A 24,912-nucleotide genomic window follows, 5' to 3' on the forward strand; every position below is an offset into this window, starting at 1 on the left:
AGGAGCAGGATGAAAGCAACAGGCTTGATTTCTCAGGAGGAAGTCATTTGAATTCCAGCCACCGTCTTTCTAAAAGTGAAACTAAGTAGAAATCTGAACGAGTTCTCCGCCGCTGAATATGTGACTGTTTGTGAAATTGAAAGTTTAGATGTTATCCTCAGGAAATTAGGAATCAGCATCTTCCAGGACTAAAACAGGACAAGTAATGTTTGTGTGTGGGGGGGGGGGGGGGGAATCAGATCAGTGATTTTCTAAATGGTGTACATACAGTTTATTACAAAACACTGAGTCAGCGTTTTTACTTCCCATCCCCCCCCCCCCCCTCCTTTTTCCATAACGACTATCAGGGCTGTAGTCACTGCACGTTTTCCCTAAATTTGAGAATGACAAATGTCCAAGTCACTTTGCTCCTGAGACATTTCTGAAGACAGACCACAGTTCAGTGGACGTCCATGTCCCAGACTCACTTCTCCCGAAACCCTCTGAGCAAGTACTACTCTGCAATTACACCTCGGATGGACCTTTGTACTTAAACTGAGAGTGAGAGAATTAACCTTATGTAAGTTAAGGGATTAGATAGTGAGTGGGGGGGGGGGGGCAGAGGGGAGAGCAGAGAGGTAGCTTCAGGGAGGGAGAGAGAGAGACAGAGGGACACTATCACACTTGTAAAAAAGCAGAGGAAATAAAAGACGGCAGCTTCTTTTTAACAACCTGAGGGACAGAGACCGGAGAATGACCTAAACTACACATGACCCGGGGCGGCTGAGAGCTGTGACACGAGACACAACGAGACACAACGAGACACAACGAGACACAACGAGACACAACGAGACACAACGAGACACACGAGACACAACGAGACACAACGAGACACACAAGACACAACGAGACACAACGAGACACAACGAGACACAACGAGACACAACTGAGACACACGAGACACAACGAGACACAACGAGACACAACGAGACACAACGAGACACAACGAGACACAACGAAACACAACGAGACACAACGAGACACACGAGACACAACGAGACACAACGAGGACACAACGAGACACAACGAGTCCATTAAACCGAACACAGGACGAACGGATCCACCCTCCTCGTCTCTCGGGGACAGAGGGACACATTTGTCGGAGCCTTGAGATGGGACGGTCCAGTCACACCGCGGTGACACAATCCGTCTTCAAATGAGACGCTTTTGTCTCACAACCAAAGATTGTCTAGGCGTTTTCATCACAACATAAAGATGCATCGTTGTAGAACTTTGATTTGTTTTTGTGTATTGCTCGTATTGTGTTGCAGCTGCTAAACCACGATAACAAAAAGTGGATTTAATTGTGAATAATCGTTTGTCCGAGCGCCGAGACATCACACGCAGGTTGTTCTCGTGTGTGACCACAGCAGCGCTACACAACGACAGAGAAGCAATCGACAACTAATACAGGAAATGAGGAGAGAGAGGAAATAGAAACACTCCCATGCAAAGAGCCGACACACACAGGGAGCTTATGCATCCACAGCAGAAGCTCTGACCCCATCATGAAAGCCACCTCTGCCATCTTTAAGCCTCGGGAGCGGCAGCAACACGTCTCTGTCCCCTCCCTCCATCACTTGTCCTCTAGATGACTCACCCCCCCCCCCCCCCCCCCGCCATCTGAGGAGCACATTCCTAAAGCTCGCTCCAGCACAACAGACGAGTCCACGGAAAGTTGGCAGTTCACAAACCAACGGGTGATGTCACGGTGAGCTGACGGTTTGGTCCACGTCCCATCTGCTAACATGGAGGAGGTGGGGTTTGCTAATGTGTGGACTACTGCAGGCCACCCACCCAGGGGGCAATCAAGATGATGATGATGATGTTTCATAATGTAGATTAGAGGGATTTAATGTGATCAGTTACTTTCATAAAATGTGAACTTGAATCTCTGATAAATAATGAAACATGTGATAACACGCTTTGTGCGTTTATGAGCAATAAATGAATAATTCGTGTTATTGAATTATACTTTCAAAGCGTTGAAAGAAAACGCACCAGTGAAACTCGAGGGTTGGAAACTCTTTCATGTGGACTTCAATGAATCCAAGCGAGGACTTTAGCTCCGTGTGGGAGTGTTTGACATCTTGTGCCTTCTGCTCAGACAGTCAGGTCTCAAGCTGAGCCCTCTCCTCTGCTGTGGCCTCGGCACTGCAAATAAAATAAAAACCAAATACAGCACCAGTGAACAGAGTTATGGTGGGTTTACCCCCCCCCCCACTGGGAACTGCAGACACGTACAAGCCGGCACTCTGCTGAGAAGCAACTGACTCTTTGCAGATCCGACACCTCCATGAGCTTCTCGGTATGGATCGTGTGCGCCGGCAGCACCAGGAACACAGCACCTGCTTGTGCAGTTCTGGGAAAAATGTGCCTGAGGTGTGGGAGTGAAAACCAGCGGGGGGGGGGGGATTCGTCGTCTTCATCTAAGCAAAAGTTCGAGTTTCAGAAATAAACGCGTCAGAAGGAAAGTGAGCATCGTGCACGGAGGCAGACGTCCTGCTCGTCTGACGTGATGACAGCTCCTGGTGTTTTCTCCAGGGTTTAAAAGAAAAGTTCACACTGTGGCTCCTTTAGGAAGCTTCATGATTATTAGTGTGAATGTATTGTCTGTGACAATGGCCATAGGAAGGTGGGAGGGAGCTGTAGAGGCTGTATTTACATATGTGTGTGTGTGTGTGTGTGTGTGTGTGTGTGTGTGTGGGGTGTGTGTGTGTGTGTGTGTGTACTCATCCCATCACAGCTACATGCGTGTTTACTTGCTGGAATGAACTTTACACCGGTGTGTCAGTGTTCAAATAGGATCATGTATGACCAAGCTTGTGGAGCATGAAACAAGTAATCAGATGAATACGAGCGGGTACCAGTCGCCAACCAGCCGCTGAGTGGAAGACAATCAGATGAAGAGAAGAACAGCCTCAGGATCTGCCTGAACACACGTGTGGACCAGTATAAACTGGGAGGACATTGAAATGGATCACATACTGGGAAAATAAAGTAATTCCTGTTTATTGAGGTAGAGAATAAACATAATTTACATTCCCCTCCTTTAGTAGCACATGGATTCAAATTTGCAAACTTGTATTCACCTGTTGACATGCCACGCTTTACATATATAGATCATGAATTCCATTATGCTATAGAGAGGATATAATGTGAAGATAAAAGATGAAATATATGATGTGGGATTAACACGAGTGTCAGGAAGGCTTTGAAATACCGGGGATCAAACCCGTGAGGTTTTATTACAGCAGCCGAGTGCGTTCGGGGGGGGGGGATGAAGGAAGATGTAAAAGATCAAATGGTGCAGCTGCAAATATGAGAGAAGGTGAAGATTAACGCCCGGAGCCGTTATTGTTGCTGTGTTTGATGATGCTGACACGTGATGGAGTTCTACGAGAGGTTAAAGAGCCTCAGCGGGCCGATGGCTGCTGGGTAGAGGGGAGTAACCACTCACCAAAAGACTCAGCAGAGAGCAGAGCGTTTGATAAACTGCTCTGGGAGAGCGTCAGAGCGTTTGTGTCGACCACCAGGGAGAGAAGACACATCCCCTCCTCTGATATGAGACCTCCTGCTGCTTCAGCTCAGCTTCACTCGCTGCTTCTGCCTCCGAGAGCAGGTGGAGAGAGGAGGTGAGAAGGTGAGGTACCACCCCCCCCCCCCCCCCCCCCGGAACCAGGATCTCACCTCGAGAACACATCGGCCTCTTCGATCAATCTTTCATCGCAACACCTCCGCCGCTCTGTGGCATTAAGAGACCTGCAGGAGCTGCACTGAGCCGCTCTGCTGCCGTGTTTATCTGCTGCTCTCTGTAACAGCAGAGCAGCTGATGTCTCCACGCCGCTGACACAACCCCAAGAAAAGCACAACAGCAAACACACAACAGCAGGAAGTCAACGCACAGCCTCGTGTGTGCAGATGTGAGCGCTCTGGAGACATGCAGCGGTTTGAGAATGAAGCTTGAATCAAGTTTTTCAGTTTAAGTCAGCGAGTGGCTGACAGCAACTTTTAATGGGATCTGTTGTTTGGAACGAGTTAATTAATCTCAACTACTTTCCTCTCAACCCCCTGCTTCACCTTTTAATCCCTGTCTCAGTCAACCCTCTCATTTCACCCCTTCTTCCTCCCCTCCGATGCTGAACTCTCCCTCCTCCTCCTCCTCCTTCCCTCCAGTTTACCCTCCTCTCTTTCCCTGACTCACAGACAAGAGCATTAAGGATGAGGGCCGGCAGAGATATTTCTCAAAAGGCCCCGATACAAGAGACACAACATGGTGCTTATACATCTTCACACGTTTGTCTTCTTCTCCCAGCTCTTCTTCAGGTTTCACAGTCGCCTGCCGACAGCTCCTCATGCCACCCTGTCGCTCGACTTACGACTGGAGGTCTTGCACCAGTTATTCTGGGAGCAGGTGTCAGAGACGGCCGGGGCGTGCTCTCCCTGTTCGCGACAGCGTTTTGCAAATGGAGGGATTAGACGCAGGCAGCTGCCGTCGGGTCTGCAAACAGAACTCGCTGCTAATGAAAGTCGCTGAGCAAAGAGAGGCACAGGAGACGGGGCTGGCTGCAGGAAGCTTCACGCTGATGGAGTGAGACCTGCTTTCAGACATGCACTGAACTCAGAGGGCCACCGGACCTTCTCTGGAGTTTCGTGGGGCGTGTTGATGACAAAGTGATCGATGCAAAACTGAAAGAGAAACTAAAAGAATGCAAATATACAAGTAGAAGACAGTGATTAAAGATTTCAAGAGAGCTTTTGGTCAAAGTGCTGCAAACAAAAACGTGATCTCTGCAAGAAGAACGCATACATGACGTCCTACACATGTGATCTGTTATAAAGAAGCAAAGTTATAAAACATAGGATGATTGATAAATATGAGCAGTACATACTTCTGAGGGATTGGACGTGTTTTCTACAGGTTCATGAAACATCCAGTCACATGTGCAGAGCGTGCTTAACGTGTACTGGCCTTGCACACATATATCAAATGGGAATCCTTCATTAGTAATTAATGGTGTTGATCTTGTTCAGATTTCCCAGCGGGTCAGATACATCTTTATCTCCTCGGGTAGAGAGTCGGTTTTTTATTCTGTGTTTTTTTTCTGTCTGGTAAACATCATCGAGAAAATCTGATTCCGTGAGGAGTAGTTACAGCGACGGCCAGAAACCAATCAGCACAGCCCGCGGTGAAATGTGGCCGGTTTAACAAAGCAGGATATTAAAGCCAGCAGACCTGCATGCAATAAAGTGGCACTAGAGGACGGGGGGGGCGGATTACAGGGCCGAGGAACGCAAACCAGTTCATTGCATTTACTGAGCTATGTAGACACAGACCATTACATCGGGGTCATTACCCAAAATGATTCAGATACAATCCAATATTGTCAATTATGGAGAGCGAGCATCTGTCTTCACTGGGAAGTCGGGGGGGTTGAAAATTCAAAAAGACGCCGATTTGTTGACGGTGCTGCTCTGGCTAACAGCGTCTGGAGCAAATTGATCTGTGCTGTGAAGGGGGGTCGGGGGTGAGGGGGGGGGGGGGGTGCTGGGCTCTCAGCCACTCGGCGGGCAGCTGTGTAAAGCCCTGGTTCACTAACACCTCTCCACCTTTGCACAGGTTTATGGCCACGGATCAGCGGGCTTAGTAACAAGGCTGACAGACGCTTCTAACAAGTCGGGAGACGGGCAAACAGATGAACCTGGCAGGAGCGGGGGGGTAAATGGGAATCATTCAGTCAAGCGAAGCTGAACATGCGAGTCCATCTCAACGGGCCCTAATGACTGGGCCAGGGATCAGTGCCACATGACTGTGGTCGGAGGATCCACTGAGCAGGGAGAGAGAGGATGACTGGTTCCACTGCATGAAGAAAGATAAATGATTCACTGCTTCTAGTGGCCGCCACACATGCAGGAGGAGACATGTCCTTGATGAGGTTCACTGCTCATGAGGTTCTCCGCTCACTCACGTTTACAACAGACTCTCTGCAGAGGTTCAGGTGAGGAGCAGCAGACGGATGCAGAACCTAACGTTTGGCTTCTGCTGCAGAGATCCTGTGATTCTGTTCACAGCACATCAACACAACCTCTTCTGTGTGTGTGTTCATGTTCACCAGATCCTGTGAGAGGCTCCTGCTGTGTTCATGGTCACATGACGTGTATACCTCAGTGTGACTCTTTGTCAGGAACTGCATTCTGTACATGTACAGAGAGAGAGGACTTCATGAGCTGCTCACGTGTTGCATGTGTCAGCGTGAAGAACAGAATAGAAACTGCACCTGGATCAGGCCTTGTATTAAATACAGATATCGACTGAGAATAATCGTGCACACTACTTTTTTTATTTATTTTATTTAGCTTTTTTTTTTTTTATTTAATTTTCCTCTCTTTCTTTTGTTTGTCTTGCAGCATTGTTGTATTTACATGTGTTGTTATAATATAGTATTCCTATGTACTTATGTGTATATATATATATATAGATAAACATTCTGAAGTCTATCTTTATGTATTTACTTCTGCTGCATGGGGTAAGCTGTAAGTGTATAACTGTATTGTTTTGTATTGATTACCCAAAAAAAACAATAAAAAACTGTAAAACTAGAATAATCGTGCACACTGAGAAAACCTCATCATCATCATCATCATCATCATCATCATCATCATCATCATCATCATCATCATCATCATCATCATCACCATCAAGTCATTACAAAGTATTTTACACTTTAATCAACATGAACAACATTTTGCTCCCAAGATGAAAACAAGAAGTTCATCAAAGACTCATGGCTCCATCTTCATTCCATTTACTAATCACATATAATTATATACTGTGTAATACAGTATAATTAAATCCATCATGTAATACATCATGGGGGGGGGGGGGGGTAGGGGGATTGTGATGAATCACTTATAAAACAGCAGGTCTAGTTGAGAAAGCTCTCATCATCTTATTAAATAACACTCAGTCTCATGTCAGCTGGTTTATCACAACTTTCATAATCCAATGAGCTGAGATTCACCTTCACCACGGAGGGACCAGGATTTCCTCTTTCTAACATGATGTTGATTTTAAGAGATGAAGGGAAAAAGAAGACCAGAAAGATCTTGACCTCTTGACCTTTCCTTGACCTTGATAACACAAAGTCTTCGCCCCCCGACAGATAATATGTGTTTCTGATCAGATTTTTTCATTGTGGCTCAAACTGAACCTTAGAAAAAACAGCCTCTACTACAAGAGTCCACGTCTTCATATTCACATCCCACACGGGGCGGCATGTATATAATCTCTGGAATCCACAGAGGAAATGTGTAAAACAAACACACACACACACACAATGACACATTTACAAATCCTACTAACTATAGCTTCCAAATGAGACGCAAACACACGCAGCACGTTGGATGTCACCAGTGATGAAGTGACTGAACTCTAATCACTCCATGCAGACACCATCACACTGTGAATAGCAGGAGGACGGATTTATCATTTCTCTAATCAAGGATCAGCAGAGAAGTGAGAAACAGTGAAGAGGGAAGACGACACGTTTCCATACGCTCTCTCTGCCCCCCCCCCCCCCCCCCCCCTCCCGGCACCGGAGTCTTCCCCCGGCGCCGAGGAGGAGCCGTAAATATCCTCAGTGCACTCGTATTGATTAGCCTCCATCCTTTGCTGTTGTGTGTGTGTGTGTGTGTGTGTGTGTGTGTGTGTGTGTGTGTGTGTGTGTTGAGTAATTCACAGTTTAACAGCCAGCTTTGCAAAGTGATAGCGAAGGAAACCGAGGCAACATTATTGCTGTGTGTGAATAAGTAATAATAAAAAGGCGAGCGGAGGGGGTGGGGGTGGGGGGGGGGAGGATCTCACTCGTTGGGATTTTTCACGACAAGCTGCACGATTGCCTCAATAACCCCCCGCCCCCCCCCCCACACACACACTTCATCACCACTCGGGCCCTGGCACTTTCTTGGCTCGCTGTACGGGGGGGGGGCAGCCTCGCGCTCCTGTAATGCGTTTTGGGCACCGCTCCCACAACACGGCTCTCCCACAATGTACAATGTGTAAGTCCTTAAATGATAATGATGGCGTTTGATGGCTCATGAACCCCCCCCCCCCCCCCCCCGTAAAAGCTGGCGTTCGGCGAGCAGCGTTCTTCTTCTGGGGGCTTTCCTCCAATCTAGCTGTTATCCAGATTGGAAGGCATGATGTGATGACATTGCTGATCAGACAAGAGGTGGCTGACAGCGGATGGGAGGGGGGGGGGGGGGGCACTTGTAGCGTGAAGCGATGATACATTCAAGGCCTCCTCCACCTCCTCCACCTCCTCTCCTGTCTTTCAGGGCGGCCCCGTCCATCACCTGATACCATCGGACTACCCGAGCGAGTCAAGTGGCTCTGACCTCTGAGGTTATCTCCTCATAATCCTTCATCTGCACGACAGCAGCACGATTAAGGAGCCGCGAAGAAAAAAAAAGAAAAAGACCCCGAGCTGTGATAGTGGATTAAAACCCCAATCCCCCCCCCCCACCCCCCCAAAAAAAAAAACCATCTGCACTTCATGAAAACAGATGAAAAATTGAATACCTCACCATCTGGAGGAGAGCTGATACCGGGGATTATCAAAAACCCCGTGAATCTGGGAAAGGTCAGCGGCTTGATGGCGATTGACCTCAGATCACTGGCAGCGGGTTGGGTCACACTTCAGTGGCCGAGGCCCCCGGGAGCCACAGAGGACGAGGAACCGGGATCACAAGGAAAACCGGGGAAAAGACGGATGGACGGAGTTAAAAGCTTCTAATTAAACCTGGAGATGAGACGTGCAGTGACCGAGGGGACGGAGCCAGTGGAAGAGACATCATTTATTATCACACACCACCCTTTCTTCTGTTTCTCCTCCTCCTCCTCCTCCTCTCTTCCATCCCTCGGTTCCTTTTCCCCCCTTCACTCCGTCTGTTAGATCTCACCATGGCACAGAGTCACTGGGCAGACGGGCTTTTAAAATCTTATATCCACGGATCCACAGGAGGAGGGAGAGCGTCTTTAAGAAAAAGCTCTTCTCAGAAATAAATGAGGCTCTGTGAAGGTCGAACACACACGGTGATGGGGGGGGGGGGATGGGGGGGATGGGGGGGAGGCACCGGCCCCTCGCCACGGGCATCAGCAATTCAATTTGAAGAAAATATCCAAGAGTGTATGAATATGTGTGTGTGTGTGTATTTGTGGTTGTGTAGTGGGGATTGTGTGTAGCTGTGGTTTCTCTCTCTCCCTCAGTTTGGACAGGTGTAGGTGTCGCCCGTCCGCCTCCACATCACATTCCTTAGTTGTTGCTTCTCCCTGCTGCTTATACAACAAAAACCAGTTAACCGGGCCAGTTTGGCAGACTGTACTCCCATAATGATCCGTAATGGATAACGCCAGGGGGAAATATTTTCAATTTTAAAGAGATGAATAATCCCTTCAGCAGCAGGTGCCAGTGCTAATTGGCCGGAGAAGCTGCGACGGTACAAAGAGTGTTATCAATACTTTTTTTGATAACACCCCCCCCCCCCCACCCCCCACCCCCCAGGAGCAGGGACGGCTGCAAGTGGCCCAGTTTCTAAATGACCCGGCTGCCCTATCCTCAATGAGCCTATAAAGAGAAATCAATATCCCAGTTTACTGTCTATTGTCCCAAATAGCAGTCGATACGTTGCCACTGTCCTCGTCTCTGAACCACAGGCTTCCACCGTGATTGACTGGCACCAACACACACACACACACACACTAATTGGAATTTGCTCAGAGGGAAGACACAGAGAAGCGTCTGTCTTTGTCCCCGGCAGGACGCCGTGAGGCCTGGGGAAATTGAATTCCCACGGAGAGAGGGATTTAGAGGAGACCACTTTGTACCTTTTATTGCCGCTGAATCCTATTTACATTCATTCTTGTGCTACTAAGCTTCCTTACCTTAGTTATATTGGTTCAACTAATCTCCAGGTCTCAGACTTTAAGAGGAAAGGGAAAAGGAGAGACGAGCACATGTATCGTGTCGGGGAGCAATAAGATGGATCTGGATTTAATGGCTCAGCTAATGGCTCAGGAGGTTTATATCATCTTTCACTGTAATAGAGAAAGTAACACGGGGTGAAAAACGAATGCTGGAACGTCACAGGTTCAAATCCCCAGAAGGTGTGGAGACATGGAACCATGTACCGGAGGGAAAACGACTGATTCCTCATCACACTGTGTGCAGCCTGTCAATCACACCACACACTGAAATCCCCTCAGGAATAAATCTAAAGGAATAAAACAAACTGTATTTAGATGTGCTGGAACAAAAAGAGCTGGAGGGCAGGTTTCATCAGCTCAGCTAGCGGGAGGTGATCCACCGAGCGGAGATAGGAGGAGGTCGCCCCGGTTCTGATTCTCAGCTTAACCACAGACCCACTTAATGCCTGTGGGACACAAAATGAACTGTTGAACTTGATAAGACCAACACTAAACCTGTTCTCCCTTCCTGCTAATGTCTGTGTCACATTTTCCTTTTTCTTGACACACGACTTTAAGCCACGACACGCGGCGCTTGTGGCTAGGGGGGGGGGGGATAGCCTGTCGATGGTGGAGACGACCCGCCACTCAGCTGTCAAGATCTGTGTCACCCCAGCTGTCACTCAAACCCGATGAGTCAAACAGGAGCTTCAGAGGATGAAAGTTAACGTAGAGATAAATCCTCCACGAGAAAAATAAACCTTTCCGTCAGACTTAGAGCTTCACGAGTGAGATGATGACGTGTGATTCAGTCAGCTACCAGCTAATGGACGATGTGGAGCTTTTCATTGTTCAAATGCAAAAAATATTTTAAATGTTGTTGGAATTTAATATTAGAAATAATTAGAACTCATCCGATTCATCCAATAAGAGGCTTTCACAGATCGATCTGTATCTGTGGGTGAGTGAAGTAGGAAAACTTATAATAAAAAAATAAACAATGAAGAAAAGATGTTTGTATTTCTATTTTTAAATTTATATATTTTCTTAAATTGAGATTTAATATTTGATTGTATTTTATGTGTTCTTTTATTTATGATTTAATACATTTATAATAATTAAAACTCATTAGGGTTTGATAACAGCATCTATATGTGTCACTTAATATTTTAATAGATCTCTACACATATATCGGTATTGGAAATGTTGTTGTTCAGGCTCTAGACATTAGTTTATCAAATATGAAAAAGATAAATGAATCAAACTGAAAGCTAATGTTTCATAATGCCTGTTTGCTGTTTGTCTGAAAGCGGATGAATGGGAAGAAATACGTTTTATTCGATAGGGATAATAAAGTAGTAGTGACCAGACTTAATATTTCGAAAGGTTTAGCATTTTATATTTATATGAGTAGTCAACATTAATCCTACAGGTTTGTCAATTTCATAATCCGGCCGACAAAACCCAGATTAGTCAAATGTTCCTTCCATCAGCAGAAATAACTGCTGATCAGTAATTGAGACGAGCAATTCACTGGATGAATAACGGATATGGGCGGCGGCTCAGACGTCTGGTGATTAGTTCCCAGTCCTCGGTGATCACAACCCTGGTTTGTGTTCACCACATCAGAACATACTCTTTGATCCTGATGACTCCACCAGTCCAGCCACCAGTCAGATCGGGTCCATCTCACTTTAAACGCTTGTATCTAGAAGGTTCCTGGATGGTTTTGTTCGGTTGTGACCACACAGGGTCACAGGGACACACAAACTGATATAGAGGAACATATGGTTCTGGTTCTGAAAGACTGCGCAGCTCAGCAACTGAATCTGACTCAGTGTGATAAATATTCTGGGAAAAGAGACAAGTCCGATTCTGTCCTGTGGCCGCTGCCAACAAACAGCTTCTGCTTCTGGTATCTTCATGAAATCTTGAAACATTTTCAGATTTCTCTTCTCAGCTCTGCCCGGGTGCCGATGTGGAACGTGTTAGACAAACAGAGACAATCAGCCGAGCGTAGGAAACCGTGTAGGACCGTCGAGCTGAGAACTCTTTCATTAGGCCTCATAAATGTTATCTGGCTCATATCTGAGACAGTCTGAGTGGAACGCCCGCTGCGGTTTGGCCCGTTCTGCACAGCCCCGTCCTCCTCAGCCTCCTGTTGGCTGAGTCACATGACAGCCTGGCGCCCGAACCTGATTCCCGAGTCCCCATTTCACACTTCCCCTCTATTTCTGTCTCAATAGGCCGAGCAGAGCGCCGCGGAAGAAACTGCAGCTCTGATTAGAAACCAATTGGCAGCGCAGATCCCGCCGCCCCCCCCCCCCCCCGATGTAGAGGCTGCAGGATGTCATCTCGATTCGGCTGCTGCTCCGGCCGGGGATCTCTGCTCCCCCCCCCCCCCCCCACACTCAGCCGCCTGCTGGTCTGCTCTCATTTACTGGGAGTTCTCAGGGAAAAAGTAAGACAGGAGGTGGAGGAGCCACTTCTGTAACATGACCTGACCTGAAAGTGAGCCAGTGGCAGGCGGAGATGGGAAAAGCTTCGGCCCCAGTTTGTGTCTCGTGATTATCTTTTTCTGTATATTTGGCTTCTGCCGCAAAAATGACCTGAGAGTCAATGAAACCTTTTCATTAAAGATTTATAGAAACCTGCAGTTTGTTAAAATCCTCACAGACGTCCCTGATGCCACGGTAATGAATTTGTCTGGCGGAGTTTTACAAGGTATCCAAAGAAAAGCTGCTCTCAGAAATGAGGAAGCAGTGGATTCAGCTGGTACTTTTCAAAACATAAAAAGGTTTAACATGTTTTCTGATAGTTTATATGAAGTTTTCAGATCCATAAGAACTTTGAAACTGCCGGGCCCGAGCAGAGTTTGCACACGTTGCTTTTCCACGAGCAGGTTAGTTGAACTGGAGACTCTAAATCGTCCTCAGGTGTGAATGTGCTTGTGTGTGAATGTTTGTCTCTGTTGGACGTGATCTGTCCAGGGTGTAGCTCACCACCTCCCGCCCGGTACTAACTGGGATTGGCTCCAGCGTCCCAACCTGCAACCCTGACAGGATAAGTGGTCTGGATAATGGATGGATGGATCCATTACAAGATCAAATTGTGCTTTTAGATTCCGAAAGTCATCTGAATGTAGCTTGACGCCTCTCCGGCCTCTCTCTGGCGCTCTCCTCCTCCAGCTGATTGGTTCCTGAGTGACACACAGCTCATCCTGCAGTCGCCGCTTGGCAAGCCTCACTGGGAAACTCGAATGGTGATGGTCAGTCTGTGCTGAACAAACCAGGTGCCAGGGGTAACTGCCTGTGGACCAGTAGCAGGAGTGGTGCAGCCCAGTGGCCCCGGCCTTCTGCTCGCTCACTCCAGCTGCTGCACACGGACAAACTGGTGCAGCAGCTCATCCAACCACGGAAAAACTGAGACCACCGGGGACACGAGAGGGAAAAGTACACAGTGTACTCCAGTCAGTCGGCTACAGAAACTTTTTGTAGTTAAGTTAAATGAATCAACTCGTCTGTGCACCTCCGAGTTTATCTCTTAGCAACTGGACCGAGAAGACTTTTAAGGATTACAGATATTTCTCTCAAGGCGCATGAGGTTTGCTTAAAACAATCTGCTGATTTAGCTGTGTTCTGTATCTGGAACTGAAAAATAATAATCCGTAATCGTGCCTAAATCTCAAATGTACGAAGAACAAATGACTGAACGAGCTGCGGCGTGCGATCGGAGGGGGGGGGGGGGGGGGGGGGGGTGTCACACGAGCGGGTGATTAATGCAGGCGATCATGTGAATGGAAGCCGAGGCCTCGTGATTATCCGGGAGAGAGTTTTTATGTCACCTTGCTTCTCTGCCAGATGAGAATGTGATTGTCACTTCCAGCGCCGCTCTCAATAAAGTGCTGGAGTCATAAGAGCCTTTATTGTGTGTGTGTGTGGGGGGGGGGGTGGTATAATGGTTTGCAGCGCTCGCAATGAGACAGTGAAAGTTGCTTCCACTCAAACACACAATGACAGACACACTTAAAGGCTGTGAGTACTGTGAGCACTCCACGACTGGGCCTTGAGGCCTCGCCGGCTCGTTTCATTACCACTCGTCTTTTTGCTTTGCCATGCCGGCTCTGTGCTACCCCCCCCTCCCCCCCCCCCCGTCAGTCACCAAACTTTTCCTTCTGATTAATTGCAGCCTTTTAGGCTCTCGCCATCAGCCCGGGCCACTTCACAGCCCTTTCATTGCAAAGTTAAACGTCTGGCGCTGGTGGCAGTAAATGCCGTATCCTTTCAGCACGGCAATAATAATTGTCTCTGTGGCGTAATCGTCCCTCAACAAAAGCCTGTTGAAATGACAGGTTTTAACATTATGAGGAGAGCCGTCATCGTGGTCCCACTCCTCGACTGGAATCAGTGCTGCAGTCTGATTCCCTTTGTTCCTGGGAATGTTTATCTCCATCTGAGAGGAGGAGACTCCATTTTGCTCCATTCTTCACCACCAGCCTGTAATTGCTTCCCTCTTCCTCTTTATACATATGACTGGTCCTGGTGGAGATAACAGTGCAGTGAGAAGCTCTAACCCGTCAGCAGTGAAACACGCCTGCAGCCATATCTGACTTCCTTTCAACTCCTCTGTTGAGTCATGGTGACAGTCAGGACAAGTTTTCCATTTAAAAAAAAAAAAAAGTATTATCTCAGCAAGTCGACAGTTGACAAATGAAATCAACAAATCAATCACAGGAGATGGATTGGGCGTCAGAAGACGATATCGGCCGGTGTGAAGATGGGAGATGAAGATGGAGCCGAGCGACCGCTACCGTCTCGTCTTCAGGGACGTGGAGCGAGTGGCGTTCGGCATAAACAGCCAATCAGGACGGTGTAAAGAGAAGTGTGGAGGGGGGGGGAGGGGGGTAGCGCAGTGAACGTGTGGATTAGACCTGAGCCGACGCAGCAGGGATCTAAAGAGCGGCTGAGCTCCTGTGAGACGCTGAGCGGAGGATGCACAGCGGCTCTCTGTTCGATGCCCAACAACAGCTCCAGCCTCGTGGAAACAAAATAAATCTGCTCTCTCGCTTTCACGTTCACATCCTCCTCCCGCCGTGAACCGCTCCGACAGAGTCCCCCTGCCTCTCTCTGTCAGTGGAACTTCAGGGCACAGGGAAGTGTCTGGTTTGAAGGGAAATCAAGAAACTGAGCAAACGCTGCAACCGGCTACAGGGACAGAGAGTGGATGATAGAAGTGGCAGGGGGCAGCAGTGTGGGGGGGGGGGGGGGGGGGTCCAGATTGGTCAGAATAAAATGCAGCAATGCCAACACTTACAGAAATACATATATATATATTTATATATAATATTATCTGCATCCATTTAAGGTCAGCTAACACACGGAGGGAATTATTCATCCCCACACAAAGCAGAGTGATGATGGTGAATTACTGCAGGAGGCAACTGCTGGAGTTTGGATTCACTGTGGAGCTCCGTGTGTGTGTGTGTGTGTGTGTGTGTGTGTGTGTGTATGTGTGTTTGTGTATGAGAACATGTCTATCTATAGTTATGAGGGCCAATTTTCGTTCAATGCCGTGAGGATATTTTGGCTGATCCTCACAAATTAGGTTCAGGTTTGGGAATGTGTTCAATGTCAATGCTCTCACAACTATAGACAAATAAATGTGTGTGTGTGTGTGTGTTTGTTTGTGTCTGTTTGTGTGTGTGTGTGTGTGTGTTGTTGTGTATTATAATGTGATAGTTATCTTGTGATCTGTCCCCCTGTTCTGTACTATCTGTTCTGGTCTTTGATTAAATCTCAGACCGCACACTGTCCACATTCGGCCGCACTTTAAGGACACGTTGATTCTTCTACTATTCACACTGGTTCAAATCCCTCCGTGGGTTTCCAGTGACAAGACGTTAAAAACACGGCTTTTCACCAAACTCTGCTTTCGTCCCCCGATGAACTTTAAAGCCCCCGAGAGCTCGTTATTTTAGTTTCACGAAACACAAACCGAACCAGCTCCTTACAGTCGCACATGCATGTCGGTGGAACCCGTGAGCCCGACTGACCCCCGCTGTGGCCGGTACTCGGCCAACGGCCTCATTTGGACTCTGTGTCTCTGCTGGAGAGACGCTGGGTGAGCGCGGGTGTCAGCTTGTAGCCGTAGCCTCTTTATCGCGGTCACCATTACTGTTTGTCAGAGCTTAACATCTTGTTAAGCTCCGAATACAGCACAGAGTTATCCGCCGGCCGGTGAGTTGTGTTTACTGCCACTGCAGAGGAATAAATCTGCTTCATCAACATCAGGTTGTTTTCCCCTGTGCTCATCTGGCTTGTTAATGCTAACGTCACCTGAAGCCTGTGATAGACACAGACTGAGTCCACGTTCAGCTCAGCTCACTCAAACACAAGCAGAGGAGAAAGACCAGAAAAAGCTGGTTTGGTACAAAATATAAAATAATAATAATCAAACCCTGAAAATGAATGTGCAGTGACATTTTCTATGCGTCTAACATTGCTCGGTCAATTTTTTGAACGCCTGATTGTGTTTTCACCTCATTCCAGACTGAGTATTTCATAACAGTATTAAACCAGACAACTAAAGAGGCACCAGAGTTTGTTCCTTTGACTGAAATGAAGTGTGACACGTCTTGTTGAATGTGTAATTCTCTCCATCATTGTCAGTAAGAGCCGAGGATGACAGAGAGCGCCGCCCCGGCCCCTCACACTGAGAGATCTCTCTTCTGGATGGGGATGGCAGCAAATACATCACAGGCAAATGTCTTAATCGGAGATTTAGCTGGTGAGATATAATGTGCGAGATAATTTTGATGAAGCAATAATGAATAGGAAAACCCATTATCTTAATTTCTCCAGTAGTGAGAGCGGAACCATCAGCGCTTATCAAAGCTGCGATCTTATAACGTAGCCTCGGGCCCGTTTTCAGCAGCCAGCCCTACTATTAAATCAGGATCTGTCACATCCTGATGAAACCCGATCCTCCAGTCGGTATCGCTACGAGGATCCTCATCATGAACACTGTCTGTTTCCAAGGGTTCATCTCAAGCTTTGTCCAGACGCCTCATCTGGTGCCGACGTTCAGTAAAGATACCGACAGAAACCCAAGTGAGAGGAGGCAGACAGACACAACACAGTGGACCGCAACTTACACTCTGAGAAATGAAATCCCTGTAAACAATGTTAGTCTGAAACATTCCACGTGAAGCTCGACTCTAAAGGGAACAGAGGTGTTTGGATTGTCTGAGGGAAGAAAAATGCTGACGGACATTTCGCTGATCTTCGGATGTTCTCTTGAAATTAGAGTTCCTCCTGAGAGTCATCGAGTAAGATGTCAGAGCTCAGACCTGAGAAAGAAAGGAAATGCCTGGGAGAGGTGAACTTGGAAAGACAAGGGGATTCCAGAGCTTTTGGCGATGAGGGCCGACGCCTTGTTAAAGCGCCGTAAACAAAGACGTAGCGTCTCCTTTACACTCTGACCAGACGCCTCCCTTCATCTGAACATTACAGGTCATCCTCCAGTTGTTGCGTCTGATCGACACACAATCTCCTGCTGCGTTCCTCATGAAAGCAACTTCACAGTGTTGAAGGATCTGAAGCTTTTCCTTTCTCCTAAAGACGATTTTACAGCAGCAGCGAATAATAATACGACCGAGTATTTAAAGATGTTTTCAATTGGACCAGAAAGTTAATCAGTAAATAATTACCTGGCGGGATGCAGTCTAAACACTATAATGACTTTGGACAACAAAAATCATAGAGACTTTTTATTTCCATCAGTGACTTGAGAAGCATTTCTGATCTTAAGCAAATAAACTAAGATTAGCTACTGAGCAAAGTGATTAATGGTGTAAAAACTGTAGAACAATAATATCAAATAAAATCTGGAATTTAGTTGTTATGATGTAATGTTATGATATGATAGAAGCACCATCATGTGTATGTAGTTAAATCCAATCATTTTATAATCAGCGTAACAATTTCTTGTAGGAGTCATTTCATAATTTCGCTCTTTCTTCCCCTCGCAGCTTCTACTTTCAAACACTTTACACATAATCATCGCTTTTCTGCAACACGCTGATCTGAAATCAGCTGTGTTTGTCCTCAGTCCATTAGACCTTTATAGGATGAGATCCTGGTCGCCTCCCTGATGAATCTAATCTACCGCCAACTCTGTGTTGGCTAATTAAACGGTCACACCTTCCCTCCACCACTGTGATGATCCAGGCTTCACACACACTCCTGCTGGGGAAAAAAAATACACAACCTCTTACCAGCCAATTACTGACGTGCATATAACCCTGTTCACCGTATGTAAACGAGTATAAACCTTCTGCAGTGTTGCAAACGGCGAGGTCGGCTATTTACTGCCCGCCACTTAGAGGAGAATAATAAGCAGATAAACCTGGTCATCTAATTACAGTAATGATTGGAAAAATGTTCAGAGCAGGAATGAGCAGATAATCACTGAAGCATCGCAAGGCTGAGCAGTAAATATGCTAATTTAAACAATCTCACGTAAACAGAGGCCTGGTTTGTCCGACCACGATTTAACAAAAATACAGAAGCACAGCACGGCCGTCTTTCATACGTCCACATTGCACAGCACGCTTCATCAGGCAGAGACGGTCATTAGATGGGACAGATATCATTGCGGCTCTGGCCACCACAGGCATTCAGGCATTTTGAAACCCTTATTTGGCTCAGCGGTGTTTTATCTGCAACAGGAGCCTGAGAAAGAGGCACAAACACACAACAGACACTATTATATGCTTTTACACTGAAAGGTCCTCACAAGGACAGTGGGCTGTCAAGTCTTGGTCCTCATAAACCAGTCCACACACACACACACCAAGCCACAAAGAAGCTTGCTAAATTTTGACGGAAATGTCCACGATTTTCCAGAACAGGTCCTGGCAGCCTCGTAGTGAGATGTCCAGAAAACCTCAGAGTGAGAATACAGCAAAGTAATGTCCAGAAAATTCAGGGAGTTGATGTTTCTAACAAGCGACGAACACAAAACTGAAATAATACAAATATCTTCGCATGAAAAGAGGAACCATTAATTTAGGAGATTTGAGATCTTTTGGCGATAAGGACGAAACTTCAGCAGAATTACTACGTCCTGTCCTGGATCCTGCTGCTCCACCCAGTAACCACCCGATTCCAGAAAGGTTCCTGTTTTTGTGAACACGTTTGAGCTGAAAAAATCACCTGCTGGATTATCTAATTCTCTGGATAATCTCCAGCTGTTTTCTAACGTGGCCCCCAGTTTCAACTGAGGAGTCGGGAAGTAGAAACTCCTCAGAATGTGCTCAGCAACTGGCCGTAACATTTGCCTTCCCACGCACAGAATTTCCAGATAATCTCAGGAGATTATCTGGAAATTCAGTGCATGTCCACACCCAGTTCTCAGGACATCTCCCAGTGTTCATGTCTAAATTAAAGCAACAAGCAGTCACTGGCATTTGCACTAAAGGCCAAACATGATAAACCATGTCAGCCATCCCCTGCAGATCCAAACCGACCACCGGCCTCTTCCTCTCTGACCTTCAGGCTGGAAGTGCCTGTGTTACTTTGACCCCCCCCCCTTCCTTCCTTGGTGGCTGATGGACGGGATCATGAGGCCCTGGGTGACAGACCCTCCGTCGTTTTGACACATCTCTTTGACAAGGTGAGAATATCCACGGAGAAAAGACTGGGACTGACTCCCTCTCTCTCTCTCTCTCTTTCTCTCTCTCTCTCTCTCTCTCTCTCTCCAAACATCCCGCTTGCACTCACCCGCCCGGCTCGTGTCTTGAGTGACAGCGCAGTGCCTTGAGAGAGGTTTCACATATGACGGGTAAAGTAAGAGAAGACAGAGGGGACATCTTATAGCGTCACCTTCCGGGGGGGAGAGAGTGGAGGAGGGGAGTGTAGTAGGCCCGTGAGCTGTGGGTTCGAGGAGGTGGAACGACTCCAGTAGCTCAGGAACGCTCCCAGCACGTGAGACTGGAATCACAGCTGCACTAAAGGGAAATGGAGTCTGAGACGCAGAGCTGTCATCACCAGGAACATAAATCTCACAAATACAAATCCCTCCGTCTGCACGTCCTGTTTCCTCCTGCATTCACGCTGCAGGAGGGATTTCTCCTTCTTAGCATGGTGAGAGGGGGGGGGGGGGGGGGGGGGGGGATATGGTGCAGAGTTTATACCACATATGAATTTGAAAGTAGACGAACAGAAAACAGCACTGGCATCAGAAATGACTCACAACTGCTGGAACGATGAAGTGTAAAGGTAACTTGATTCATAGATTTAAGGGAGAGGGAAAGCTGTGTGTGCGTGTATGTGTGTGCGTGTGTGCGTGTCTGTGTGTGTGTGTGTTTGAGAAAGAGAGAGACAGAGAAAGAGAAAGAGAAAGAGAGAGAGAGAGAGAGAGAGAGCATGGTAATTGTGTGCGTGCTTGCAACAGAGAGATAGAGTGAGTGTGCGTGTGTGATTGTGTGTGTTTGTGTGAGAGACACATTGAATTCATGACCAGTAACCAGTGACCACACACACACGCACACACACACACGCACACACACACACACACACACACACACACACACACACACACACAAACAAGCGGCTGCCACTCTGCTCCGCCCCCATCATGCACACTTACACACAGATACACACAGACACACGCGCAAACACACAAACGACACAATTCACCTGCAAAGGCAGGTGCACACGCGCGCTCACCGCACTCCCACAAGCAAACGCACGCGCACGCCCAACCAGGCGGAGCGCTGCACGCGCGCACCAACACTTTGCCACACACTTGTCTGCATCTCCACCGTCAAACCGAGGACCAGCAGCAGCAGCAGACACAAATCCTGCTTCATCTTTTCTCCCGACATTTACATCCGTGCAGGTACACGCGCACAGCTGCGTGCACGGCCTCCAGGGCGACACGCACGCAGCAACAACAACAAAAATGCAGAGCAAAGACATGCACGCGTCTCCATCCAGTCCACCAGAGCTGTCAATCACACACCAGATGTTTTGTGGGGTCTTGTAATAAAATAAGAAAACCCTGAATCCTCATGTTCTCTCCAGCACGCAGCTGGTCCACACGCACACGACAGATGTTGCAGGAAGATAAACGTCTCATTACGCAACTTTGCAACACAAAAAAATCAAGCGACACAAAACACTGAAGCGCAAGTTCAACTCAATTATCATCCAAGTGTTGTTTAACTCACCGATGAGAGCCAGCTGCAAGAAGTACAGTCCGAGGAAGTCCATTACGGAGCGAGACATGATTCAATCCTGGGCGAGAGATGGTGATGATGATGAAGATGATGATGATGATGGTGACGATGTGCGAGAATAAAAAAAAAATCCCTCAGTTGGTCCAAACTGGCTCCGACGACCAGACACGCGCAGGATCGCAGCTAATTCTCAGGAGATGGATCCGGAGCAGCGCGTGAGGAAGCGGAGCAGCATCTTCTCACAGTCAAACTTTTGTCACGGCCGCAGAACCGGATCAGAGCCCGTGGTTCCGAGGGGGGGTGGGGGGGGAGGGGAGAGGAGAAGGAGAACGAAAAAAGCTGCTCGTTCCTTATAACGGGGAGTAAATGTTGGAACATCCGCGGCTGTTCCATCCGTCCGCTTCCTCTCCTCCGCTTCGCCTCCACCTGCGCACCGTCTGCAGAATGCGCATGAATCTCAAGGGGCGCGTTGCTGCGCGCGCTCCGACCCGCGAGTCACCGCAGCCCGTGTGATCCGCTCTGCTCCCGGGCGCGTGTGACCGGACACGATGCCCAGCCCCAACTCGTTCAGGACACCCCCCCCCCCACCACCAACACCCCCACCACCACCAAAGAAAGAGAAAAATCCAATCTTGGCACATAAAAAAAAAAAGTTCAAATAGGACAAGTGAAATCGATAAGCCTATTTCATACCGCCATAAAATGGAAACAATAAAACCTGCGTAAAATGGTGCAGAGTCTGGGAGACCATATCCATACTGCTGAATGAAAGTAGGTTACCCCCCCCCCCCCCTCTCTCTCCCTCTCTCTCTCTCTCTCCCCCCTCACAGAAGAGAAGTTGACAGTGTCAGTGATTGGGGGGGCCAGTTTAGATGATATTCTCGGGGCCCCACAGCAGACGCAGCCCAGGAGGAGCATCCGGTGGAGGCAGAGCCAGGCTGACTCACTGCTCCTCTTCATGAAGGGGTCCATCTTGCAGCCAGCATGGACCCGTTGGAGGCTGAACCTGCTGTCTCGTGTCCTCCTCACACCGGTCTCCTTTCAAAACAGGACAAAAGAATCATCTATTTTGATCTGGGTTTCAGGGACATTGGGTCTGATCTGCTGCACTATCATTATCTCCAGGCGTAGCCTACTTTTTGTTTGCCGTGCAGAATAATTGGAGTGACCCTGCAGGAGAAGCACCCCATAAATCATGGACGGTATTTTAATTCTTCATACGGTTATAAGTGCCATAAGTGGCCCTTTTTTCCGTCAAAGGGTGAATTATCTGAGAACCGTGAAACTACCACTCAGGATGAGAAATTAATGTTTGAGCGGTTTCTCTGTTGAGAGTGATTTTGCCTCGTGGAGCTTATTTTTGGAGGTTTTACAGCTTCTCGGGGACACTTTCCTGGAGTATGTAAAAAAGACTGGCACTTACGGAAACTGGGATTGTGCACGGTTTCTGAAGAATAAGCTGCATAACCTTACACGCAACCTTCTGTTTGGTATTTTGTTTTTTTCGGAGGAGAGTGGGCAGTTTACTGCCCACTCTCCTCCGAAAATTTGAGACGGATTTGAGACGGGAGGAGAAGATTCTGCAGGAGCAGGATTTGTTCTCCAAGGCCAATAACACAGTTTATAATAAAACTGAATTCACCCCCGTGCAATAAATGGTAAAAAAATCAAAATGTTATCATCTTTACAGCACTTGAAATGTGTATGAGTTTAAACGTTGGGTAATTCATCTTGTCTTTAATTGAAAACGACAGAGAAAATTCAGCCATCAAATGGAAACCTTCAATGTAACAGAAGAGAGAAAACCTGTGAACTCAACTCCTCATAAAAATAAGAAAATCAAACTTGAGGTGACTGAACATGAAGCAGCTGCAGCAGTGGTTGGGAGGTTTAGGAAGGTCAACACACATCCATGCACTTCTATGAGCTGCACCTTTAACTGTTACACATCATCCATCGATTGAGGGAACAGCCATCCGGGGCTGTTTGGGGGTTCAGTGTCTATTTGGATGATTTGGGGATCGAACACCTAACTGTCCGGTTCCACTCTACCTCCTGAGCCACCAGACGTCCGTTAAAAAATAAAAAGCCTGTGTGATGTCACCACAAGGACTCGAGTACCAATGTACAACGAGTTAAAACACCAGACGACTAACGGGAGGAACAAGGTGATCTGCAGGATGAGGAGAGTGAGTCTAGTAGAAGGCTGAGTCTTTGTGTTGTGGACAGGACGTCAGGAGGACGTCAGGAGGACGTCAGGAGGACGTCAGGAGGACGTCAGGAGGACGTCAGGAGGACGTCAGGAGACATGATTATAGAGCCATCGAGTCCTTGTGGGGAGGAGGTTGAGGAGGATTAATTAATTAATCTTTCTCTTTCTTCATGACGACAAAGGTTTAGAAATCTCTCACACTAGTTCAATGATCGTTTTTGCACCTGCCTGCTAAGGAAACTGTTGTGATCGTGTCCGAGCCGCACAATCTGATGCTGTGTTGTTCGTATGTGAAAGGGAAAAATCCAGAAGTCTGGAACCTCCATGTCTACATGCACTACATTTTTTAGGGCATATGTGTTTGGTGTGTAGTCAGGTAAAAGCTGCTCTGCAGGTTTGTCACCGGGCAGAGTTTGTGAAGAATGAAAAGCATCAACAAGATATTTGTGTAATCCTGAACAAGGGTCGAGCTGAGTGAACGCGAGTTAAACTGTGGAGTTGAAGAATGACACAGAGCAGAGTGTTGTGTTGCAGTCGGGCCTTGAGACTCGATCATGTAACCGTGCTTTCATCGCCTCGGCCGCTCTGAAAGCTTCTGTCTACAAACTGTGGCCTTGGAAGTTGTTCCATCTGATTCAGCTCTGTCTCCGGTCGATGGAGGGACCACAGAGCGCCTGCATCACAATCCTGGAGCGTTCATGTGTGTGCATTAACACGTCTTAACCAGCCGATTGTCTGATGCCTGTGCTCTTTCATGGCCAACCCAGCAGGAGCCTGTGCCACGTGCTCCTCTGACTTATGTCATCAGCATCGCAAATGTTTTAAGGGGCGAGGCAGCTCTTTTTGAGTCGATACCCAGCTCGGTCTCTGGAAGGATCCAATCCACAGCAGGCGGGGGGGACATTAGATTCAAAGGGTCGAGGTGTGGATCAATACACCTTCGTTTTTGGCACACGCTGTAATTCAGGGGGTGTCGGGAGTGAGATGGAATCCAGAGTTGAACTTGAATAACCTTCACAGAAAAACCTAGTTTGGAGATATGAATCGATTGTTGTGCTGTGCCACATGCACATGCAGCCAGTTTGCCCTTGAGCAAGGCGGCAGGAAGTGCTCAGGAGATGCGCTGGATAACCGCCAGGGTGTGAATCCAAACCTCGGACTTGACTCCCCCTCTGGTGTTGTCTTCCTTCGTGCATATTATGTACTTGGCAAGAATTTCAAGGTTCAGTGTGTTAGATTTAGCTGAAATGATCTACTGGCATAAAATAATCCCAGTGCTGTTTTCACTAGTGTGTTTCATCTAAATTACACGAATTGTTGTTTTCTTTACCCCAGAATAAACCCCTTTATATTTAAATACTTTATATTCACATACTTTAAATTCAAATACTTTATATTTACCTCAGAAGCAGGTCCTCTCTATGGAGGCAGCCATGTTTTTTACAGTAGCCCAGA

The 24,912-nt window shown here is 47.5% G+C and overlaps 1 protein-coding gene across 1 annotated transcript in view; it reads right to left on the reverse strand.

Annotated features, from left to right (window-relative positions):
* gfra4a (GDNF family receptor alpha 4a) overlaps window positions 1-21,534 on the reverse strand; it is an 83,810-nt gene extending 62,276 nt beyond the window's left edge. Inside the window, exon 1 of the mRNA XM_053433737.1 lies at window positions 21,237-21,534. Within this exon, the coding sequence (XP_053289712.1) occupies window positions 21,237-21,294 (58 nt within the window). The 5' untranslated portion in view covers window positions 21,295-21,534. The remainder of the gene's footprint in view (window positions 1-21,236) is intronic.
* Between the last annotated feature and the right edge of the window lie 3,378 nt (window positions 21,535-24,912).

This window comes from Pleuronectes platessa, chromosome 11 (genome assembly GCF_947347685.1).
Source record: "Pleuronectes platessa chromosome 11, fPlePla1.1, whole genome shotgun sequence".
Classification (NCBI taxonomy): domain Eukaryota; kingdom Metazoa; phylum Chordata; class Actinopteri; order Pleuronectiformes; family Pleuronectidae; genus Pleuronectes; species Pleuronectes platessa.